At 35.7% G+C, this 22,370-nt stretch overlaps 1 protein-coding gene across 9 annotated transcripts in view; it reads right to left on the bottom strand.

Moving 5' to 3' along the window:
* The window catches only part of LOC118265080 (muscle-specific protein 300 kDa), a 193,513-nt gene that overhangs the window by 108,080 nt on the left and 63,063 nt on the right, over positions 1-22,370 (bottom strand). For all 9 annotated transcript variants that reach the window (XM_050705766.1, XM_050705765.1, XM_050705763.1 and 6 more), the window contains 12 exons: positions 10,051-10,112; positions 9,654-9,749; positions 9,295-9,471; positions 6,783-6,946; positions 4,976-5,252; positions 3,493-4,673; positions 2,513-2,719; positions 2,035-2,268; positions 1,745-1,921; positions 1,271-1,514; positions 967-1,146; positions 151-525 (listed from right to left, as the gene is read on the bottom strand). In XM_050705766.1, coding sequence (XP_050561723.1) covers positions 151-525; positions 967-1,146; positions 1,271-1,514; positions 1,745-1,921; positions 2,035-2,268; positions 2,513-2,719; positions 3,493-4,673; positions 4,976-5,252; positions 6,783-6,946; positions 9,295-9,471; positions 9,654-9,749; positions 10,051-10,112 — 3,374 coding nt within the window. The remainder of the gene's footprint in view (positions 1-150; positions 526-966; positions 1,147-1,270; positions 1,515-1,744; positions 1,922-2,034; positions 2,269-2,512; positions 2,720-3,492; positions 4,674-4,975; positions 5,253-6,782; positions 6,947-9,294; positions 9,472-9,653; positions 9,750-10,050; positions 10,113-22,370) is intronic.

The following is a 22,370-nucleotide window of genomic DNA, read 5'->3' as shown; positions in this document are numbered from 1 at the left end:
CATAAGTTCCCTCAACTATATCCAAAGTAAGCATAATGAAGAAAGAAAAAATAATAATTTGAAAATGCATAATATAAAAATCATAATGCATTATACTCCAATTATTCAAGCTATATTATAATTATAAACTACGTACTATAACTAGCATACCTGGAAGATAGTCTTCTCGCGTTCAAACGCCTCAGCCGAGTCGACCTCTCGCACGATGCTGTCCATGGTCTTGTCGACATGGTCCATCCAGCGTTCCATCTCCCGGAACTTTTCTCTGTAGGCGTCCCATTTGGCCGGGATCCTCTGGAGCTGCTGCCTGAAGTGCTCGACTCGTTGTACGGTAGCTTCCCACATTTGTTCGCACTTCCTGACAGATTCCTCCAACGTGGTGTCTGTGGTCTGGTGCGTGTAGCTGGTGGCGATCTTATGCAGGTTCTGGAGACAGTGCTCGACCTGCATGATCTTGCCCTGGTTGCGGAAGTATTCTTCGTTGCGGATGAGAATGCCGTCGGCGTCATCGCTTTGGTTGTATGCCTGTGGAAAATTAGAGTTATTGAGTGATTTTTCTCAACTTCAGAAGGTACCTAATCAGTTTTGCATAGTTTATGGAATGTGTCGTAACATCCTTTAGCAGTTTGAGGATATGTACTAATGTCCACTGGTAAAGTAAAACTATAACAAAATATTTTACTGTAAGTACTCGGTTGTCCTTGAAACCAGCATTCATATTATGTTTGTAGTTTAGTAGGTCAAGGTCACGCAGTGTAACATTTTATTTACTCAATTGTATTGGATATTCCACTGTCAACACTGTAGCGTGTTTAGTTGTTTACTACGTAATTACTTTATTTTGTCGATGTTTTAGTATTATCCATAGTACATTTTAAACTAAACTCTGCTTTTCCTAAACTATACCTAATATTAAATCAGCCTCTAGAATAAAATGAGTTTCTGATTTAGAAATAAATTCCCCACCTGTTCCTCATAGACGATCTCCTTCTCAATATCCTTGATGCAGTGCTGGAAGACGGCTTCATCCAGTCGGAATTCCAGGCGCATGAGGTGAGGAGGTGCCTTGTCCAGCAGGGATCTCCAGCGCTGCTGCAGCTGTTCCACTGTCTGGACAATGCGGGGGCGGTCTTCTTCGTTCACCAACTGGAAATTGGAGATGGTTAGAGAAAATCCTTCGAAAATAGTAATCGTGGTAAGTTATTGTATTTAAGGAGCGCTAAAACCAATAATAACAATCATTTTAGACAAAAAGCTTTTCAAAACCAACCTCAATAAGTTCCCGGCCGGACCTGACCAGCTCGGAGACGGCTCTTTCATCAGCTCCTTGGAAGAACCTCTTGTGGAAGTCTACAGCCTGCTTGGAGTCCACTCTGTTGTCGGCGAGGAGTGCCTCAGCTCGTGAGGCCCATTCTTCGACCGCGCGCTTCTTGGCGTCGAAGTCCTCCCAGGCACGGACTAGACGCTGTAGGTCAGCCTCACGACGCGTCGCTTCAGATGATACGTGAGCGAACCTATGACAGAAGTATGTATCATTGAGAATGGATTCTAAATAAACCAATACGTGAATAAGTAAAAATATTATCTACGAAAGTTTCTACGGACAGATACAGAAACTACATTCCATTAGACCATAAAATTACCACTCTTTTGAAAGTCATAATGATCCATTCATGTCTGGCGACGCATAATAATTTTAATTCGATAGTGTAATGTACCATAATTTCTATGACAATATCCGTACCTTTCATTAAGGTCCCTCATGAGTCTGACTTGCTCGGTGACGTCAGCGCTCCTGTCGGCGTCGGCAGACTTGACGATGTTCTGGAAGACTTTGTTCTTGCTCTCCAGCATGGAGCGGTAGTACGTCGTGCGGGAGAAGAACGTGCGGTGCACCTCGTAGCGCTCGGAGATCACCTCACTGTAGAACAAGTAGAAATTAAAATTTAGAAATCATCAAATCAGTTACTTCTTGATTATAATTTAAATGCTCATTTTTATAAGTATAGGCAAATTAACAGTCAGACTGCTTACCGTCTGGTTTCTCCTCCAGTCTTCAGCGCCTCTTCAGCCTTGTCGAGCCAGGCGCCGATCTCCTTCTGCCCGCTCTCCAGCGACTCATGCTGCACCAGCAGTTGTCTGTACTGGTGCAGCTTCACTGGCACTGTCGCCCTGACGCGGACCAGGGCCTCTTTCTGTTGTTTCAGCTTCGATAAGTTTCCTTCCACCTCGTCGCGAGGCATTTCATTAATCGCGTTTTGGAAGATTCTGTAAAAGGGAAATTTGATACTATCGTTTAGAATATTATGGTCAAATTTTGAAACGTTTACGCCGCTATAATTTCGCAACTGACTTTTATATATATGAACCCAAACAAACTTGCAACAATATTCCATTGAAAAGGTACCTAAATTAAATAAATTCTATGAGCATAAGAAATCATAATTTATAACCGGTAGTCGACTATTGCTTAATCTTCATTGTATTTGACTGAGGAGAAGTAGAAACCAACCTGCTAATATTCTTGAACAGCTCCTCATGGTGTTCGATCTCGGAGTTGAGCTGCAGTAGCTGGTCGATGTAGGCCTGTATGTCGTGGGTAGAGGCGCGCGGCTGCCTGCCCAGCAAGTTGTCGGCGGCGGCCAGCCACGAGTCCAGGGCGGTTACTCCGGCCGCCAGCTCGCGACGGTTGCGGAGAGCATCGCCGCCGCGGACGTATCTGAGGTACAAGGATATTTTAACGTTTTGGATATGGATAAATATACGATGCAATATACGATGCAATAGAAAAATATGATTTAAATATGAATTTTTTGCGTTATTTTATGGGCCCTAATATACATAATATAATTACATTCATTTACTAGCTTCTGCCAACGGTTTCACCCTAAACTATAAAGTATCCTAACACTCAAGTCAACTCATACTCTGTCTGTATAGCAAATTTTATCAAAATCTGTTCAATACCTTCAGCGTGATTGGCGGACAAACATCCAAACAAACAAACTTTCACATTTATAATATTAGTGTGATAAGTGTAGTTAATGTGATTTTCGGTCCTTTTACCTTTAGTACTTTAATAATATTAACTTATTAAATTCTTAGTTAGATAGAACAGTGTTTTTAAAGTTACCAAGTTTATGTGATCAATTTTATCGTCAATCAATGTAATACATCAAAATTTGTAACGCCAAGCCAATGTTTAACTATATAAAATAAAAAAAACATTGAAACTAATCCTTTAGAGCCAGATATTAAAATTCCTAGAATACAATGATATAGTATTATGTTTTGCTAAAACTCAATTCTAGGTAAGGGATTGATTAAATAATGCCGTTATCAGATATTCGTATGTAAATATACTTAGAAATCGACGTATGACTAGTTTTTATTAACAGTTCAATATTTTAATCGTAATAATAGTTGATAAATTACGTAACTCAACATGTGAATTGTTAAATGACAATTACTTAATAAAAAAGATTGACTAACCTCTCAGCTTCTTCCCAAACACGTTCCCATCGTTCAGTGATTTCTACATACTTCCTCTTGACTTCCTGGCTGATCTCCTCGGAGGAGGTGGCAGCCAGGAACCCAGCCGCGTCACCCAGCAACTGGTGCTTCTCCTTCCAAACCGTCAGGTCGTGGAAGAACTCCAGTCTCTCATCTTCTGACACTCTCAGCATGTGTTGTGCTTTGTCCAGCCAAGTGGTGAAGTCGTCAGCCAGCGTGTTCCACCGCTCCCAGTGCGCGATGACCTCCTCCAGCACACTCCTGGCGCAGCGCACGTCGGACGCCACGCGCCGCCATGTCTCGGCGACGTCTTTCAAGAACGTATCAATATCCCTCGCTTCAGTCCTATCTACTTCACACACCCTCTTGTATTCCTCCGCTACTTGCTTAATATCAACATAAGCTCTATCAAACTCCTGGAAAATCTTATTCTTAGTCACGAAATTATCATAATCTTCTAATAAGGCACGAACGTGGTCGATGCGACCGTACTTGCCGGTCCACGTGGCGAGCTTAGCTTTAGTCAGCTCTGTGAAGGCTACAATACAACATTTGTGCTCCAAGTACTTTAACCTAGCCTTCCTCTGTGGAGCTCTTCGACTTACTGTCTCGAGGCGCTCCTTCATGTCTTGGAGTCTTTCGCGAGGTATTCTTGCGGCGTCAGGTGATCTTAAAGCCGCTTCGAATCTATCGATAACTTCTGGTAATCCAGCGAAGAAGCCGCTGTGTTCCTCTAACTTCTCGCTAATTATGGCAGCGGTCCTCTCGTCTAAGCTAGTGGGGATTTCGTCAAAGTATAAAAGGTACTCGGCCCTCGCTAACCATTCGCCGACGTTTCTAAAATCTCCGGGGAGTTCTGCGTCTAAGAGCCACAGCCATCTTCTGTGCAGTCTTTCTAATTCTATCCAGAGGGACACTAGTTCGCGCCACGACTTTGGCGCGATCGCTACAAGGCTCTGCGTGTACATGAGTTTCTCTAGTTTCTGGTAGATGGGTTCCCGCGCGAGCCGTTCGTTCTCAGCGCGCACGTAATCTTCGTAGTGTCGCGAGAGTGTTCGCGAGTCGTATTGCCTTTGAACTGTGGTGACGCGCTCCGTCAGCCACATTCTAAGAGATTCGTACTCCTCTTGCACTGCCGCTACGGCATCCGGTCCTGTCGTCTGCAGAGGAAACATAACACACATATTGTTAAATAACGTGTAACGATGAACACTTGTTTAAACATAAAATAAAAACAATAGGTATGTAATGTATGACTTGTCACGGTGATTCACGCTAATCACGTGTGTTGACTGTTTAATTCTAAAGCACGCATTAGCTATGCTAATGTGTTATTACTTTACTCTTTATGAGGTGGATGTAATCGTCTCTAAAACGATTACTGACAATAGCTTCATTTATTTAAATAATTCAATTAAATTCGGGCGTAGTTCTTACTTGAGTGAGTGGTGGTGAGGCTTACCTTGGGTTCAGGGTATTTGTGCAGGAACTGGGCTACGTATGTCATGATAGACCTTTCATCAGGCTTGTCGACATCCACATCTTCGGCGTCCAGTAGCCTGGCGATGCCGAGTGCGTTTTCTGCGACGTCGAACGCATGTTCCAAACGTTGTCTATTGGTCTTCCTCTTCATCTCTGCGAGGTTGATGAGGTTCGCCTTGATGGCGTCGATGATGGCGAGGAACGCGATACCATCGCGCCATGATGGACCGAAGTCTGTTACTTGGATGTTTGAATCCCTGAAACAAGATTAACGTGTCATTTGCAAATATAACAAAATCTCAGTTAGCAGACGAATACTAAGTTTCCAACAAAATTCTATAAAATTATTGAACTTGAACATGTTTGTTTGATGAATTTATATTTTGTAAAATAAAATCATGTTAACGCATAACATTTCAACATGGAGGTCGAAATATATAATAAATGCAAAATAAAATTACGCCAACGTATTCCTCGGGCCACTTGGCAACGCTCTGCGAAATTAATAATGGAATTAATAACTACTAGAGCTGTCATAGCTATTGACGTCAAAGCTGTCAAAATTATTTAGGCCAGTGGGTTCCTGATACCGTTACATCCACGGTTACATATACACATATACAGAGACTCGTGTAGACTTGCTCATGTAGGTATACGATTTAAGAAGGACAAAAAAATATAGAGACAACAATGTGATCGGTACAGTAATGTAACATATGCCAACTAAATGTGGTGAACTATGCGAAGCATTATTGAGGTTTAGATTTAAAAAACTTCGGTCATAATATGAGGCTTTGCGCTAATACCGAAACTTGGTAACAGAAGTCTAGGTAGAGTAGGTATGCATGTTTTAAATTTTTTTTTTAATAGACTTTGCCCCACACTAGTATTTTCTCATGGGTCGTAGGTGCGTTTACAAACATACAAAGTCACAAACACATGCCACCCAGACCCGAAACAATAATTTGTAGATCACACAAAGAGTAGGTGCGGGTACGTGCGGGAATCAAACCGCTACACGTTGCACGGCAGCCCAGCCACCTCCGGGCCAGCCGTACAGGCAAATTGATTAAGCAATTCAAAAATGAAAACCAACGATCGAACAGACATCAAAACAATAGTAATAAGGTCAGACGGAACACTTTGTACACGAAAACGTAAAAAAGCTTTCAAATCATGAAATGGTTGATGTTGATTACAAAACTACAACACAACTTTAATTGGAGCATCCGTCGATCCATTCCTAATATTAATAAACAATGTCCTATCTATCATGGTAATCCATTACGGCAAAAATGGACTCTCCATTCAATTACGTATTGCACAAATTGTAAACCATAAAGTATAGTGTGGCAGTTGCTCCAACTGCAATTAAAAGTAAACCTTATACTAAATAAATCAACTTTATAATTTTACTTTACTCAACCATAGGATTGAACCCAAAATCTCATTCCCTACTACTATTATATCCAGATCAATCGATTCAATCAATTGTTTTTAACAATGACGTGAATTTTAATAGAGAATTTCTTTTAACTTCGTTATGGTGGCCATACACGAAGCAGTATACCGGGACTGAAGACTTGTGCAAGTATACCGGAGCGTGTGTGTGACAAAACTTGCACAAGTTTTGACATGCACGCTCCGATATACATACTTGCACTAGTCTTCAATCCCGGTATACCGTACAGGTATACCACTACGTGCGGGGCCACCATTATATACCTAATTAGCATTAAATTCTCTACCTGCAATATCCATATTAATTCATATACACTGAAACTTACTTCGGTAACGCGTTGGCGACCCACTGCAGTAGGGTCTTCTTGGCGCCTTGCTTCCACTTCTCTTCAGCTCGCTGGGTCGGGGTGGCCGCACCCGACTCATGAGACATCACTGACGCACATCGAGACCCTCCTAGGTACTCTAGAGCCCGGCTGTTCTCCTCGATCTAAGATATTCAACATGTTATTAGGATATACACATAAACTTCATCACGATCATCATTCATTTTGGATTCAGAAGCAGAATTTTACATTCATGGAAATTGTAGCAGTTTGGATAAAATATTTACAGTATAATCTTGTCGCATTAGCGAAGATGTCAATTTCGCTAATATTTGTAATGTGCTTAGGGTATACGAAATCGATGAGTAAAAAAATCGTAGTATATTTTTCAGAATCATTTTGTATCACAGGGTCAAGACCAGATTATTTACAAGTACTCATTTGTTTTCTAAGAAACCCAATCCCAAAAATGACCGATCATTGTCTATTGTTTTGGCAGACACATGACCTTTTACGGGTGCAAAATGCCAAAAAACAAGGAACGACACCCAAATATCTAGACTTTGTGATTATAATCTAACCTGCTGATAGCATTTTGTAGACATATCCTGAACTGTTACTCGATACATAACCTGTTTTGATGAAACATGTCGTAATATCAGCAAAAAAGTGTTGATTTACGTAAATGAATAAATTGACCGGCGATAATGCTATTTGGAGAATTAAATTGTGCGGAACTATCGACAAAACATCGTCATTTATAAATATAAAGAAATTAGCATTAAAGAGGTAACAAAATATTTGGACGGCATTGAGGAAGTTGAAAAACTGCATCAAAAAACACATAACAAAAAACGTGTATGTAAATTGAACGTCTAGGAAGATAACTACGTAGTACAAGCACTGGCGCCAGTCATTATACTCATTACGTAATCAACTATTGTTAATCATTCCTCCCACACTTAGACCAAACCTAAGTGATTTAAAGTGATGACAATCATAATCATACAATTATAATCTAAAGGTGATGTGATCAGCGAATCCGATTGTGATGTCAGTGATACTAATTCCAATAAAATTGTAACAAACAATTTAGTCAACCAATAGCAGTACTTGGTAGTCCATGGTCTCTGGCTTTGAATTAAATAAATAGTCGTTAAAGAAAATGCTTATGCAAAAGAAGCTTTTGATGATGCTAGATATAACAATGGTTGGTTACAATCAGAGTTTATTTAGATTATAAGCACTGAATATGAGTACGACTTTAGCTAAGCTAAACGTTAATGGTTAAGCAATCGAAAATAATATAGCAATAATTTTGCTAATTGATATTGTTTTATAAACAGTACATGTTAAAATGCCAAGAGACCCGACTACTGTAGAAGCTGTGATGCCAGTACCCACCTTAGGTCCTCTATCCTGTGGGTCCAATATATTGAGCGAAGCTTGCGCAAACAAAATTAGTTCAAGCCAATTAAAATGAGAATAGACTGAGAATAGGAAAAACAAACTTAATGTAGTAAGAAACATCTTAAAAAATCTGATAATAAGATTCTTAGTTGTATATCCTCATTTTAATGGTATGTAAATAATATTAATATTAGATACAAGTTACTAAATAGTGCAGCTACTTCAGTAAGGGGCGGTTACAGAGAAGGAGTAAACATTATATAAGTCATAAAACAATTAGGGCAAAATACAATGCTGACAGATAAGGCTAATAGTCTGCTATTGGCTGTCGATATTAGTATAATTTAGAAAACCAATTTAAGTCCATACTATGAATGACAATGTATGGAGATGAGAAACCAAAGAAGCCAAATATGGAATACTCTAATTGAAAGTTTCAGTGAAGCAGACTATGATACACAATCTAATTATATAACCGAAGTAGTAGACATTTTGAATGTTAATGATCATAGTGAGTATAAATATAACACAGATGAGACCATCGATAAAGATAGTACAGACATTAATGATCTTATTCAATTTACAATTGCAGTAAAACTTTCTGACAGTGAAGAACTATTCTACCTACTCAATACTGTGGAAGTTCTATCCTAATTGAAGTCTATTTTAGAACACACGGTGATTAGTGAACAGTGAGCCACAATAGTGAAATGTAGGAAATACAATACAGATTTACTTTCTAATGTAATTAGATAATTTTGAAGTTTAACTCATGTGTAGTAATTTAAAACTTTTGAGAAAGTGTTTTCTTAATTGATTTTTACGCAATTTGATATTAAGAATCATTGAAGCTGTAATTTGATAGGAAATCTTTGATCTTTGTTCATTAGGAAGACCAGAGATTTTGATTGTTTTACATTGAACATTCCCAAAATACTTTTTTTTACTTGGATCAGAGGGAACTTTGTTTTGAAATTATTCGATAGATGTTAAAAATTTTAACTCCTCAGTAAGACTTGTTAACAAACATTAGTATCTTTAATCTGTATATTAATACTATCATAGTTAACTGTTCATTCATTAACCAGGAAGAGCATCTAACCTGGAAGTAGAGGATGATGGTCCAGATAAGACCAAGCACGACTGCAGGCCGTCCATCCACCAGGTCGGCTGCGTTGATGTTCACCAACTTGATCCTTTTGCCGGCTAGGAAGCGCAGTGCAGTGTTCGCGTTCGACAAGAAGTGCGGGCGTCGGAGGACGCGACCTCTTTCCATAGGCTGGGGGGAAAGTTTTGTATAAAAACAAGGTAGTTGAAGGCGAGACGTCATAATCATCATCGTATCATCCACAGGACGTCCATTGTTGAACATAGGCCTCTCGCGATAACTTCAAGATTGGCCGGTTAGAGCAAGCAGGTAATATATACGTTAATATATCTTAATAAGGTAGGTATACTGACCAGTTTCTCCCCGGACAACACTTCGAGCAGCGCCAACAACTTGGTACCATCTCGCAGGTCATATATAAGGTCATCGATGCGCAGTGGCGGTATGCGCTGTAAGAAAGAGATTCATTTGATGTATCTATAAACTACGTTATTAACATATTAAAAAATGAATAAATATTTTACCAGATCTGTCAAAGGCTTTTGATTGTTTCAATTCATCTTTGTAGAGAGCTCGTCATCAAATCTTATTTTGATTTCGATAAAATTACATTGTTATTATTACCTTATTTAAAGGTTTATAAGTATGATAATAATCTTACTCGACAATAATACTTGAACACTATCAGATCAATTAACAGTAGTTATGTTATCTAGTCATGTATAGAATTAAATAAATCACAACACTTACCTTCGATAAATGTGAGTTGATCCAATTGACAAATGTTTTCTTCTGTACTCTTTCCTGTTCATCTGTAACAAGAAAAAACAACATTTTATTAATGCCATAATACTAAACACAAACCTAAACACTAAACTATACAATCAACTTAAAAATTCTCGAACATCAACAATATAAATAACCATTAATAAAAACAAAGACATTATTTGAATTGAATTCAACCAATTTATGTGACAAACGACAGAAATATGCAAATATAAGTAGTTAGAGTAGGTAATAATACAAACAATTGTTTAGCTAACGCAAATCTAGCTGAAACACCCTAAAAATACAAGTATAAGCCCTAAATCAGACTTAACTACTACACACAAATTGCTTCTAAAATTTATAGCAACAAAAGCGGATGATAACAAGAATAAAAATTGTCCCCCTAACACTTAACAAGCCCATAAAAGCAATCAAATACATTTTAGGAATAACTGAGAAGAGTATGAGATAGTTTTGGCACGATGTCTAATGGAGTCGGCTAGATTTGGCACACAGCTAGCGAACTAAATCACAATGGCGTGAGTCACTTTCTCTACACCAGACGCTAAGTTCACTGCACTAGGAGTAAGGATATTAGCGTATAGTAAATACTATCCTATGTGCAGTTGTGTATAATGGGGTAATATGACTGAATTATTTTGTTGGTTTGGGTGTTGGAACACTCCCAGTAAGACTTAGTTTAGTCAATCACGAACCAATTAATGTTGTAAGCCTTAAAACTCATCAATTAATCATATCAGAAGTTAATAACGGATATTGAGCCGATATTAAATAAACAAGCAATGAAATTATCAGAATTCTATTTGTAGTTTATGAGTTCATAGCCTCTAACCAATGGAACTAATATTTGGCTATTGGGTTATAAGGATGTTGATAGATTCGTACAGTGTTGGCTAAACGATTGCAAAGTTATATTTAACTGGAGCAGGTGCTGTTGATTTAATCTTGTTTGGTTAATAATCTGCGGTTGGTTAAAATATACCTAAACTGCTGATTTATGGCAGTGCAAAAGGTGCGTTTGCGTTATCGAAAAAGGCACTAGATTTCTTATGTTTAGAATCAATCAAAAAGTGATGTAAACTTGTGATTGTATTCAGTAAGTCACTCAATTCAGTCAATCTGTTAGTGATAGTAGAACGTAGCAACGTTACCGCAACTTAAGCCCCTACACAAGCTATGACCCAACAAATATTTTATTTACAGAAAGTAGATTTAACAAATTTTAATGCAATACAATTAAATAAAATGGTAAGTACAGTTCAAATTAAAACCTTAACGGCAAAGTAATAAGAATTACCAAAAACATGAAAAGACAAAAGATTTCATAAACCCAGTTGTAGTAAAATTCCATAATGGATCAACAATTTCCCTAAACGCATTGCTTGTACGGGTTCCTATAGATCCCGTCAATTATCAGTCACGCATATCTGTCTTTGAGCAGTAACTCGGAAACGAAGGGTCGCACGCATGGTACTACCAGACGCGGGCAATGGCCCATCTTTGGATCAGAATCAGGGCTGATAGACGTCATTCCTTAATTGAGTCGGATAATCAATATGAATTAGTGCTAATTTTCATTTTCTAGTATGTAAAGAGCAGACAATTATTTTAATAGAACCTAAAAAATATATATCATATGTAGTTATATAGCTTATAAATAACCTCACTCGCTTCATTAACAGTCATCAGGCTTTAATTTTGAATGCTCATCGGTAAGGGTACTTTTAATTTGGTACTTTAACATGTATCTCAAAGTTTCTGATAATAGTATACTTTTCCTAATTCATAATGTTGATTGAAATCAAGCAGACCTAATTGAATGATAGTTATTACTCGAAGACTCACGTCATATGTGCCTGCAGACTTATAAGAAAATGATGATATACCTAATAAAATCAAATATAATTTTTAAATGAACAAAAATAGAGATTGGATCGTCGTTTCTTTTAAGGAAGCAGCCCTATATTTTTACGATCAATTTCATAACAGTGATCGCGTGCCAGATAATTCTACAAGTGAACTGTTCTTATTTACAGCCACATTTTTTCTTTGTCAACGATATTATCAATGCAGATTGTATACTTTATGTCATTTCGTGAACACGTCATGCTCGGTAACTATCATCTTACGTTTATATTTTTGAAATCAACATTATCTGCCCGTTTCGTCAACTGCAACAGTTATATTAATCTCCCTCTTTTCAAATTCTAGGTACCTACACAAGACGTACTACATGAACAGCGTAATTAAAGTAGGTGAGCTTTACAACCGACTACTCGGTTAGAAACAGCCGTAATTTAACACAGGTACGTTAAACAGTTAAGATAGGAACCACCATATCATTCTAATCAGATATGACCGAGTTCCCAATGAGGGCAGTTCCGAACACCAGCCAAGCAGACATAATGAACCCTTCGTGAGCTGCAATTACTTGAGAATCGTAAAGTTTGGAGTAAAAGTCGGTAATTAGATGTTGTTTCCAGTTCTAATTGTAGTGTTCTTAATTTAGTACATTAAAGTACAATGAATCAGCAAAGAATGTACTTTCCGAAATTAATATTTTTTGAGTGGGAAGTCATCCAATGACGTTTCCCGGTGTCCTGCTTTTCGAGCCGAAACCCCGGTAACCTTCCTAGTAATTCTTAGCTGTATACCTACATGACATGATATTTAATTCTTCAGGTAGTTTTTTTTAATATTCTTATTTCTAGAAAGAGTAGGCAGAGTGTCACTTAATTAACTTAAAAACTTCTGGCATATCGGCAAGTTTTAGATACCTAAATATATAGAAAAAAAAGACCATATAAAAGTTATCATTTAAAACATTTAAAGACAAGATTATGAACACACAGACCACAACTCTAGACACACAGTCAAAGAAGATTCTTCTGGCATACAAAACCAATTTATCCCTAACTAACCTTCAAAAAACCACACCCTATAATTCGACATCAAACCATGCACTTTTTACAAATGAACCTCATTCGACGTAGCTGGCGCCATAGTACTATGACGTCATATTACTTATGTCATTATGACGACCATGGCCATCACTATCTATGGTAGATATAACCCTGACACTGTAACGACCTTAGCTGATACACATTCATTGTTTAAACAACAGGTAACGAGTTTTAGAATGTTTGTTTAGAAATATTTATTAAAATATGTTTGTAGACTTTACTTTTAAGATCAGTATAGGTAGTATCTACCTAGGGAAAGACTTTAAGAGAGTACTCCTTTTTAAAAAGGTGGCAATGAATTAGTAATTTTTCTTGTGTTGCGGTTGTCTGAAAAATACTATGCTAAAAACCACATCAATATCGGTTCAGCCAAATGCAAGATAATTGCGCACAAACATACATACAGGTCAAACTGAGACCCTCCTTTTTTGAAGTCGGTTAAAAAGACATACTGCACGTGTCTGTGTACTTTACCCATTATACCAAATGTCTTTGTTTCGAATCTCCCCTGTTACGTTCTGCTCTGATTAACGGAACCGCACTTTTCATTGTTATAACATTAAGCGCAATGTTTTGACTGCGTTTGATGATTGTCCAAAATTGATAATAAAGCATAACAACTACAATTGGATCCAGTAAAACTAGTAACGTAGGTAGATTTTTCATATAAAAATTTTGTAGACAAAATCATATTACTCATATACAGCTCCCCTCACAGACGTTTACAGACGGTGCGTGCAAGTAAGACGTAGAATGACGTCATGCTCGTATTTCTTCGAAGGGGCTGGCAGAAAGATATGCTGAATTACTGTTATACTAGCTTCGACTAACGACTTCGTCTACATCTATTCTATACATATAATAAAATCGTAGAAAAGTGCTGTCTGTACATTGAAAATAAAAATAAAAAAAATAGCAGGGGTTATTGTTATGTCGATGTCGAACCCAAAAATGTAATTAACTTTTTTTTTGTCTGTTTGTCTGTTTGTCTGTGTGTCTATGCGCGCTAATCTCAGAAACGGCTGATCCGAGTTGGATGCGGTTTTCACGAATATATTGTGGTATGCTTGAATTTACATTTAGTGTTTGTTTGATGTCAATCGGTTCATAAATAAAAAAGTTATGTCAAATTAAAGAATCACGTCGAACACTATTCTATGCTTATACCATTAATCTCCGCAACTATTTGACGGATTTGGTTGAAATTTGGTACAGATATAGTTTAGAACCTTAGAAAGGACATAGGATAGTTTTTATTTCAAAAATCAAAAAATAAAAATAAAAAATAAATTTATTCCGGACATACAGCGCCATCTATTGTTCAATTTCGTACTTATAGTACGGAATTGAACAATGTCGGGCTGTTCCTATACTCCGTAGATAGATGGCGTTGATCGCGCAATGGTGTCATTACAATTGTTCAGTTCATGTTATTGTTTTAATTCATTGGAAATTTGTTTTTACAAAATAGTAAAAAGCAATGAAAAATATTATATAATACAACTTTTAGTACAAATAAAAATCTAATTAGTATAAATAATTCTATGTCGATCGTTACACGACTTCGGTTCATGTTATTGTTTTAATTCATCGAAAAAAGTAAATAAATAGTAAAAAGGTATGAAAAAAATAATATCAATATAATAAAACATTTAGTACAAAGAAAATGCTCTAACGGAGTATAGATAATTCTATGTCGATCGTTACACGACTTCGGTTCAAGTTATTGTTTTAATTCATCGAAAAAAGTAAATAAATAGTAAAAAGGTATGAAAAAATAATATCAATATAATTAAACTTTTAGTACAAAGAAAATGCCCGAACGGAGTATAAATAAATACCAAGTTGTCTTTATCCTCGATAGATGGCGTTGGGGTCGAAATAGATCGCGCTATGGTTTCGTTACATTCATTTGGTTGGGTATCGGCCGAGCGCTTCGGTACTATCGTAGAAGAAGTGTATTATCAGTCGTGTGATTATTTGTCTGTAGTGGTCCTTCTGTTTCGTATATTCTAAATAAATTGGTTTCGTTGTATTTGTCAATTAATAAGTTTTCTGGTTAAATTAATTATTTAACGTAGGTTTAGCGATTGATATCGATTATTAGTAGTTACTGTAGTTAGTTTTTTTAATAAAATTGTAAGTCTAATTTATTAATCAATTAGATAGATTAGATTTAAGTCGTTTCTTTTAAATTATTTAGTTTAAGCTTGGTTATTATAGCATAGAGGATAGGTTGTAATATAATTTCTTTTTTAATTGTTATAAATTCGTAATTCGTAGCTTTCTTTAGTTTTAAGTTAGTTTTCATCTTAAGTTCGGAAAGATTATAATATTTCTTTAGTTTAAGTCCGTTTTTAAACTATTTTTTCAATGCCCTAAGTGAGTATACATCTATTAAATTCAAACGCAGAGCTCATTATGTTGATTTTTGAAAAGTTCCTGGAATATCTTCTACATCTCATTTTTGAAGAGATTCCGCGAGATCGGGAACTATGTGGTTAAAACCAAAAATTTGCCGGAAGTCACTATTCCACGCGAACGAAGTCGCGGGCAAAAGCTAGTTATCAAAATAAAAAGCAGTTCAGTATTAGACATTTTGGGCATACTCTTCACCACACAGAATCCTGAACTCCGTAGAATTAAGAAATCAAACTGAACCAAAAAAATCCAAGTAACATTTTACTAACGTTTATAATCAAACCTAAAATAGAAGGTGTGACAAGGTTAGTTTTTCAAAAAATCGTATTAAGTATACTTAGGTAGTCGTAGCATGGACACTGCATAGCATAGTAACTATATATTTTGACAAGGTGAGCGCGGTAATCGAACGCTTCACATGTAAGACCACGTACACACTAGTAAAGAAATTATATATCCAATAGAATATTTATTGATGGTACCATGAATAATTCAGAAAGCTATATCTCTGAGAATATTGGATTGTAAAGTGGCAAAGTTCATAGAAATAAATGGTGACATCATAGGTACACGAGAGGTCGTATATTATACTGCAGCAGCTTTATTGTAATTGTTGACGGTTAATTACTCATCGACATCTGTTAAATCGTTATAAATCTTATAATATACGACGACCTATCCTGTCCAATAATAAAAAAAAGAATTAAAACAAAGAACACAACACTACAGTATATCATCTGATTGAAGACATTACATTATCAAACACAAAAACTAACTCAACGACAGACAGCAAAGACAATAGAGTAAAACAAACAAATCCCAAAAAATGAAGCAATGTCCTTGAAACATAAACTGTTAACAACATTAACAGCGAACATCTCAATAATAACTGGGACAGACAAAAAACCAACAAAAACGAAAATGAAAATTCATACGATGTGTTCGCACGTTTACTAACAGACGAAACCGAATCGATGCCAAGGTCACGCGATGTAAACACGCGAGACGATGCTATTTCTATGTCTTTCTCTAGTGATGTAGTGACAGGTGGCCTGAGGTCAACTGTTGCAGCCTCAGTCTAGGAGGCTAAAGAGCTTGTGTTGCCTATTTTCCTGTTTTTTTTTTCTTTTTTGTTGTTTGTACAAGTTGTGGTTTGTTGAGAGGCAAAATTATTCTAAGTATTAGGCTGAGGTATTATTTTTTCATACAATTCGTTTTCTGTGACAAACGTACAGTTACCTATAGGTAATTTTGGCAATAAAAGTTCTACTTAGCGTTAAAACATTAAAATAACTTAATTAATACATCTCTATTCTTGTGCTAGTAAAGATCCAAAAATAGATAAAAGGTTAAATCAAATAGACGAAACATTAAAGTTTTTTTTTTTTTTTTTTTTTTTTTTTTTTTTTTTTTTTTAAACATTTCCCCACATTAGGATTTTGTCCTGTGTCGTGGGTGCGTTTACAAACATACAATTTCACATGCACATGACACCCAGACCCGAAACAACAATTTGTGGATCACACAAAGATTGCTCCGTGCGGGAATCGAACCCGCTACACGTTGCACGGCAGCCAGTTGCCCAGCCACCGCGCCAACCGTGCAGTCAAAAATAATTTAATATAATCAAATTTATACATTTCAATGTCATTTCATTAGTGATTATGACAAACAACATCAAAGTGAAGTAGACATAAATAATCCAATTTCCTTCGAAAAGCTTGTAGCCACAGTATTAAAATAATGAAGACGTTATAAATTATAACAGCGATACAAATAAAGGTCAACCTTTTAATTTCATTGATAAATAAAAAGACCTTTCATATCTCACTGGACCTTCTGATGTGTGTAATAAATAAAAAAACAAGTAAACAAGCCAACCACAAGACGATGATCTAATAGCAGCCTTGGCACGTAGCGCCGCGACAGGACTTATAAATATTACGCTGCACTTACGTTACTGTGATCAATTTTATTTAGTTTCGAAACTTCTGTTAATGCTACTGATACTGATCCAATTTTGTCAATAGTTATATCATTATTTATGACATTGTCCTCATTTAAACCTGTCTCCAGAGTTAATTCTTCTAATAACTCTAATGATGTATCGGTATCATAGAATTAAAAGCCTCATGTACGAGTATTTCATCGACGAAACAATCTTGTAATTTGGGCCACTACAACTAATTCAATCATGTCAAAAAGCTGATGTAAAATACTTTCCTGTTCTAGTAGAAATAATAATTTCTACAATTGAAAGAGTCCCAAAATAACAAATAACATAAAGGTGATGATAGGGAGGAAATTGTTTTTCCAAGAATATCATTCTACGTTCGCAAATCAGGTAAGGTTACCCTTGTCGATAGTATTATCCTTATTTTTGATGCAAATAATCTTCCTTCTATCCAAGTTGACATCATCATCGTAATCAAACTTTAAGGAAAAATTCTAATAACTTTTTATAAGCTAAGAAACAAAGCAAAATATTTTGTAGATGAAAAATATTGCCACATAATAAAAACTCTATGTACGTTTTATATAATTAATAAAATAAAAAACGATGACAAAGTCCTCTTATAAATACCAGCCATCAATACTAATAAACATTAACTTATCGACATTGAAAACCTTCAAGTCGTAAGACTTCAAACACAAATAAAATTAAATTCGAATCTCATCTTTAAATTTAAGGCCATTAATTTCAAGTGTGTAATTGAAAGTAATTTGATCAATAATGAGTCCTATAATGGTGTAATTAGCATCAACGTCTGGGTTTAACTGTTTATCATAATGTTGGCACGTCGGCATAATTTGTTTTTTGTCAATTGGACCTTGATTCCGCGGCCCTTGACGGTCATTGACGCACGTTACATCATTTGCGAACGGATATGAGCCCTGTTTGGCTTTGAAAGTACAACCAGTGTTGATTGATCGAATTGGATTATAATGCTTATTTTTCACAGGCATTTATTTGACAGTATTGTTGGTTGTGTGAATGCTGTAACCTTTAATACGAGATTGCTTTATGTTGAAGGAAAACGACGGCCCTCTGATTGGCGGGCATGAATGAACCAACCAATTAGAGCGCCGAAAATACTCTCGTTTCGATCTCGTTAAACGAAAAACAAACTCGTACTAAGCTCCCTGAAGATGAGTACTGAGATAAGTTCTAGAATTAAATTACCAACTTGTGGGTTAATAAAGAGAGAATAGAAGAAATGGTTGAAGAAAATTAGTTTAGAAGCATTTTGAAGAAGCTTCTTTTCTTTAATACTGGAGGAGGTATAAAATGTGATAGAGGTGCGATATAAAACCTACACAATGCACTAAGAGATAAATGGGTATGTAGATGAAGTAAAGAAAGTATGCCAGAACCAAAGCATTTGGGCGTGTCATTGTATTGTTTTCTTCTAATGGTAGGGTGATACATCTGTATACCTACAAATCTATGTAGTATAAACCGACACCAGCAATTTATACTACGCTAACTCGAAATTTGGAAAAAACTTTTTTTATGCCAAGTTGCTTAAAATGTGTGTTTACATACGTCATAAAAATATTGAGAAGAAATATGCAAAAATAAGAAAGTTACAAATCTTATAAAACGCTAAGTAAAGGTACTTTTTTAAAATCACTCGATTTATATTACGCCAACTATTATTAGCGGAGTGTGCGCGGGGATCACTTTGGTCAAAGTCCGTGCAACACTACACTAACTCATAGTTAGCGCAGTTTAGTGCGTTCGTGTGTATACTTGTTCGTTTGTAAAATGAACGACTTAGCGACTTTTACATAGTAAATACTTATGTGTTAACGTATTAATTAGTTTATTAATGGTACGTTGACTATTCTTTTTATAAGTAAGTACATGTTCTTTATAAAATATTGAAATATGCATCAGATGATTGATCATGCACTACGACGTCCCGTACTACACTACGCTAACATAAGTTAGACGTGTATAAGATGTTTTTGATGAATTACGTTTACATACGGCTAACTTACGCTAAATCAAAAAATAGAAATAATTAAGGAAATATAAATATGAGATATTACAATGAATAAATTAAATATTAAGCATACCAAATTTCAAAAAAGTATCTTAATTAATGTAAAAGTTATCACGTTTTTCCCTTTAAACGCCTCTACTGTAAAGTACGCTTTTTGAGTTAGCGCAGTATAAATTGCTGGTGTCGAAACATGCTATTGTCTTCACAGTACGCTAATGCAGCAACAGGTTTGGCAATTCCAAGGCCATTTTTTCCAACTATTAGCTGCAAAGCATAATTTGTAAAGGAAACCTGTTGGGTTTTATTATCATGTTTTATGTTGGCGGATTATGTTATTTTACAGACAATTTTCAACACGTTCACGAAACTTTTAAAATAAAATGTTGCTTTTGAGAATTCTATTACAATTTTGGAAAGTCTAGACATTTTTTTTTTAACTTTATATCAGGATGCAATGTGGAAGATATGGATAAATGCATATCATTCATCATTCATTATAAATCATGAAAAGTTGGCAGTGGTGCATATACATATAACAACCAGTTTTCACATGAAATAGGTCCAATGTAATATAGAACTGAGTCAATTGCCATATATCGGCAAAATACATATTTTCTTCTCTCAATATAAACAGGATCCACATTCCATGTTATTTACTTAATGACAAATAGAATTAGTTTTTCCTTACCTAGGAATCTAAGCCATGAGCTCATCAACAGTAGTTACTAGCAATAAATAGTTATAAGACATTGAAACACTTAAAACAGCGTTCACGACGCAAATTATATTATTGTAACAGAAAAAAAATGATTTATAAGTTAGTATTATAATTAAATTAATAAATAATTTAATATAAGGAAATAACAGGTTTTGCGTTGCGTTTAGGTAAACGATTTATTTGTATTTCCTTAATGATTGTTTTGGAATATAGGACACCTATTTTATATATAGGTAACTAAAAGTTCAATACTAAGGCACAAGCTTATTTATACTAGCATAAAAGCGGTAATACCACATTTACAATAATCCAGAAAGCCTGGACTTTTCTGAGCATTGTAATCTATTGCTTAAAAGATTAATATTGCCAACCCACACAACCTAAAAACCCTTACTAGATGTAAAATAGAAATGTGTTTGTTATGCTATAACAGAAAAACTGCTGAACCAATTTTTTAAAACTTCAGAGCATAGATACATGGATTTCTAGAGACAAATTTCGAGGTAATTTTTAACAATAGACAGAGGAGAGCTTATAGGTATCTCCGCTCTCCCAAAACTAAGCATGAAGAGGATCATTAGGCACAATGTAGAGATCAATGATTGACAGCCTACAAATATAAAAGCTAGGAGAAACTCGCTCGGTATCTAGCTCGCTTTGTTCCGACTTTCTATTGTGACATTTGGTTGCTATCTCGCTTAAACCAATCTTAGAGCTTTAGAGAGTTAAACCTTAATTAAGTTTTAGTTGTACTGTAGTGGTTAAGAAATGTTGTAGGGACTGTTTAATTTAGTGCTAGATAAATCTTGACTTATTCCCATTGATCAGATCGATTGGTTACTACAAGTACTACCTATTTAATTTGTGGTCAATAATTGAATAAGTAGATTCATTTCAGGATCTGTCCTTCTCTGTCTCATAATCAAACAAAATTAAAATTACACACGGTTAGGGGTACTTTTATATTTCTTTAATATATCGCTAATCTGGTCGCTATATGACCATGTCCTTATATCCCTTCTTACATACATTGATGTCATTAGAACTTAAAACGGGATATTTACCATGTTTATTAGTTTTTGTGAGTTTCCGATATTTCAGCACTGTTGCAAGCGCCATGATCACGGATGAACTCTTTCCGTTTTAAGTTCTAATGATATTACTAGTGACCATGTCAGTTTAAAAACCTATGTCATTATATCTGTTAATTTCTCTTAGAACTCTAATAATAACAATTCCCGCTCCTGCATTCCCTCTATCACCTTTACGTTTGTAAGATTGTTCTCAGAAGATCTCAAGTGGAGTTTCAGTAGAATTGAATCTAACCTTTAAATTAATTGGCTGCTTCGGCGATCTCTCTCTCGTCAATTCGAATCATTAGTCATTAGCCATTCTATAGAGTCTTGAGGTGTTGAAAGAAGATGTCAACGATTTGTTTTACCGCCGTACTCAGTGTCATTTGATGGTTACTGAACTCCGTCCTTAGCAATCGTTTTCAGATTAAAATTGTTACTAGGCAATAGTATAAGTAGTCTTTGAGCGTGGCAGTTAATTCTTATAATTGATTTTGTTGTCTTATAAGCTTCGTTGGTGATTCAGTGAGTAATAGACAACGCAGAGACGAAATAACTGGTCATAGAAAGATGCTGGTATGTTCTTATGTATAAGTATATAGGAGCGTTATGAAATAATTTCTTAAAATTCGTATTAATACCGGTATTTATGTTTGTTTCGGTATAGGTTTTATAGTGGTTTTTACTCGTATATAGACGAACAAGAAACTTAATCTTACGGTAATTGTGAACATAATATTACCCATTCTGGTGTAAATTTCGTTGTCTACAAATTATTTCAACCTTGTCTAAAGATTATGTGGCTGGCCTAAAAATTGGGTTAGTGGTTACTGTCTGGCCACCAGAGGCTTCACCTTGATCATACTCGACATAATTAAAGTACATACCAATGGTTGGTATCACTTTAGTTTATACTTTATTGGTTTTATATGCTAATTTTGTAAATTGGTTAGGTATATTTTTTACAACTTGTTTTTTGTGATTTTGTTTGTATGTTTTTGGCTATGTAATGTGATAATTTTAAGCATGGTCTTGGTTATGCTATGATTTTGTGCATATCTGTAGATAGTGATAAAAGACGCTGGATAGTGATAAA

Source organism: Spodoptera frugiperda, chromosome 28 (genome assembly GCF_023101765.2).
Source record: "Spodoptera frugiperda isolate SF20-4 chromosome 28, AGI-APGP_CSIRO_Sfru_2.0, whole genome shotgun sequence".
NCBI classification, from domain to species: domain Eukaryota; kingdom Metazoa; phylum Arthropoda; class Insecta; order Lepidoptera; family Noctuidae; genus Spodoptera; species Spodoptera frugiperda.
This window is presented reverse-complemented; position numbering and strand designations above follow the sequence as displayed.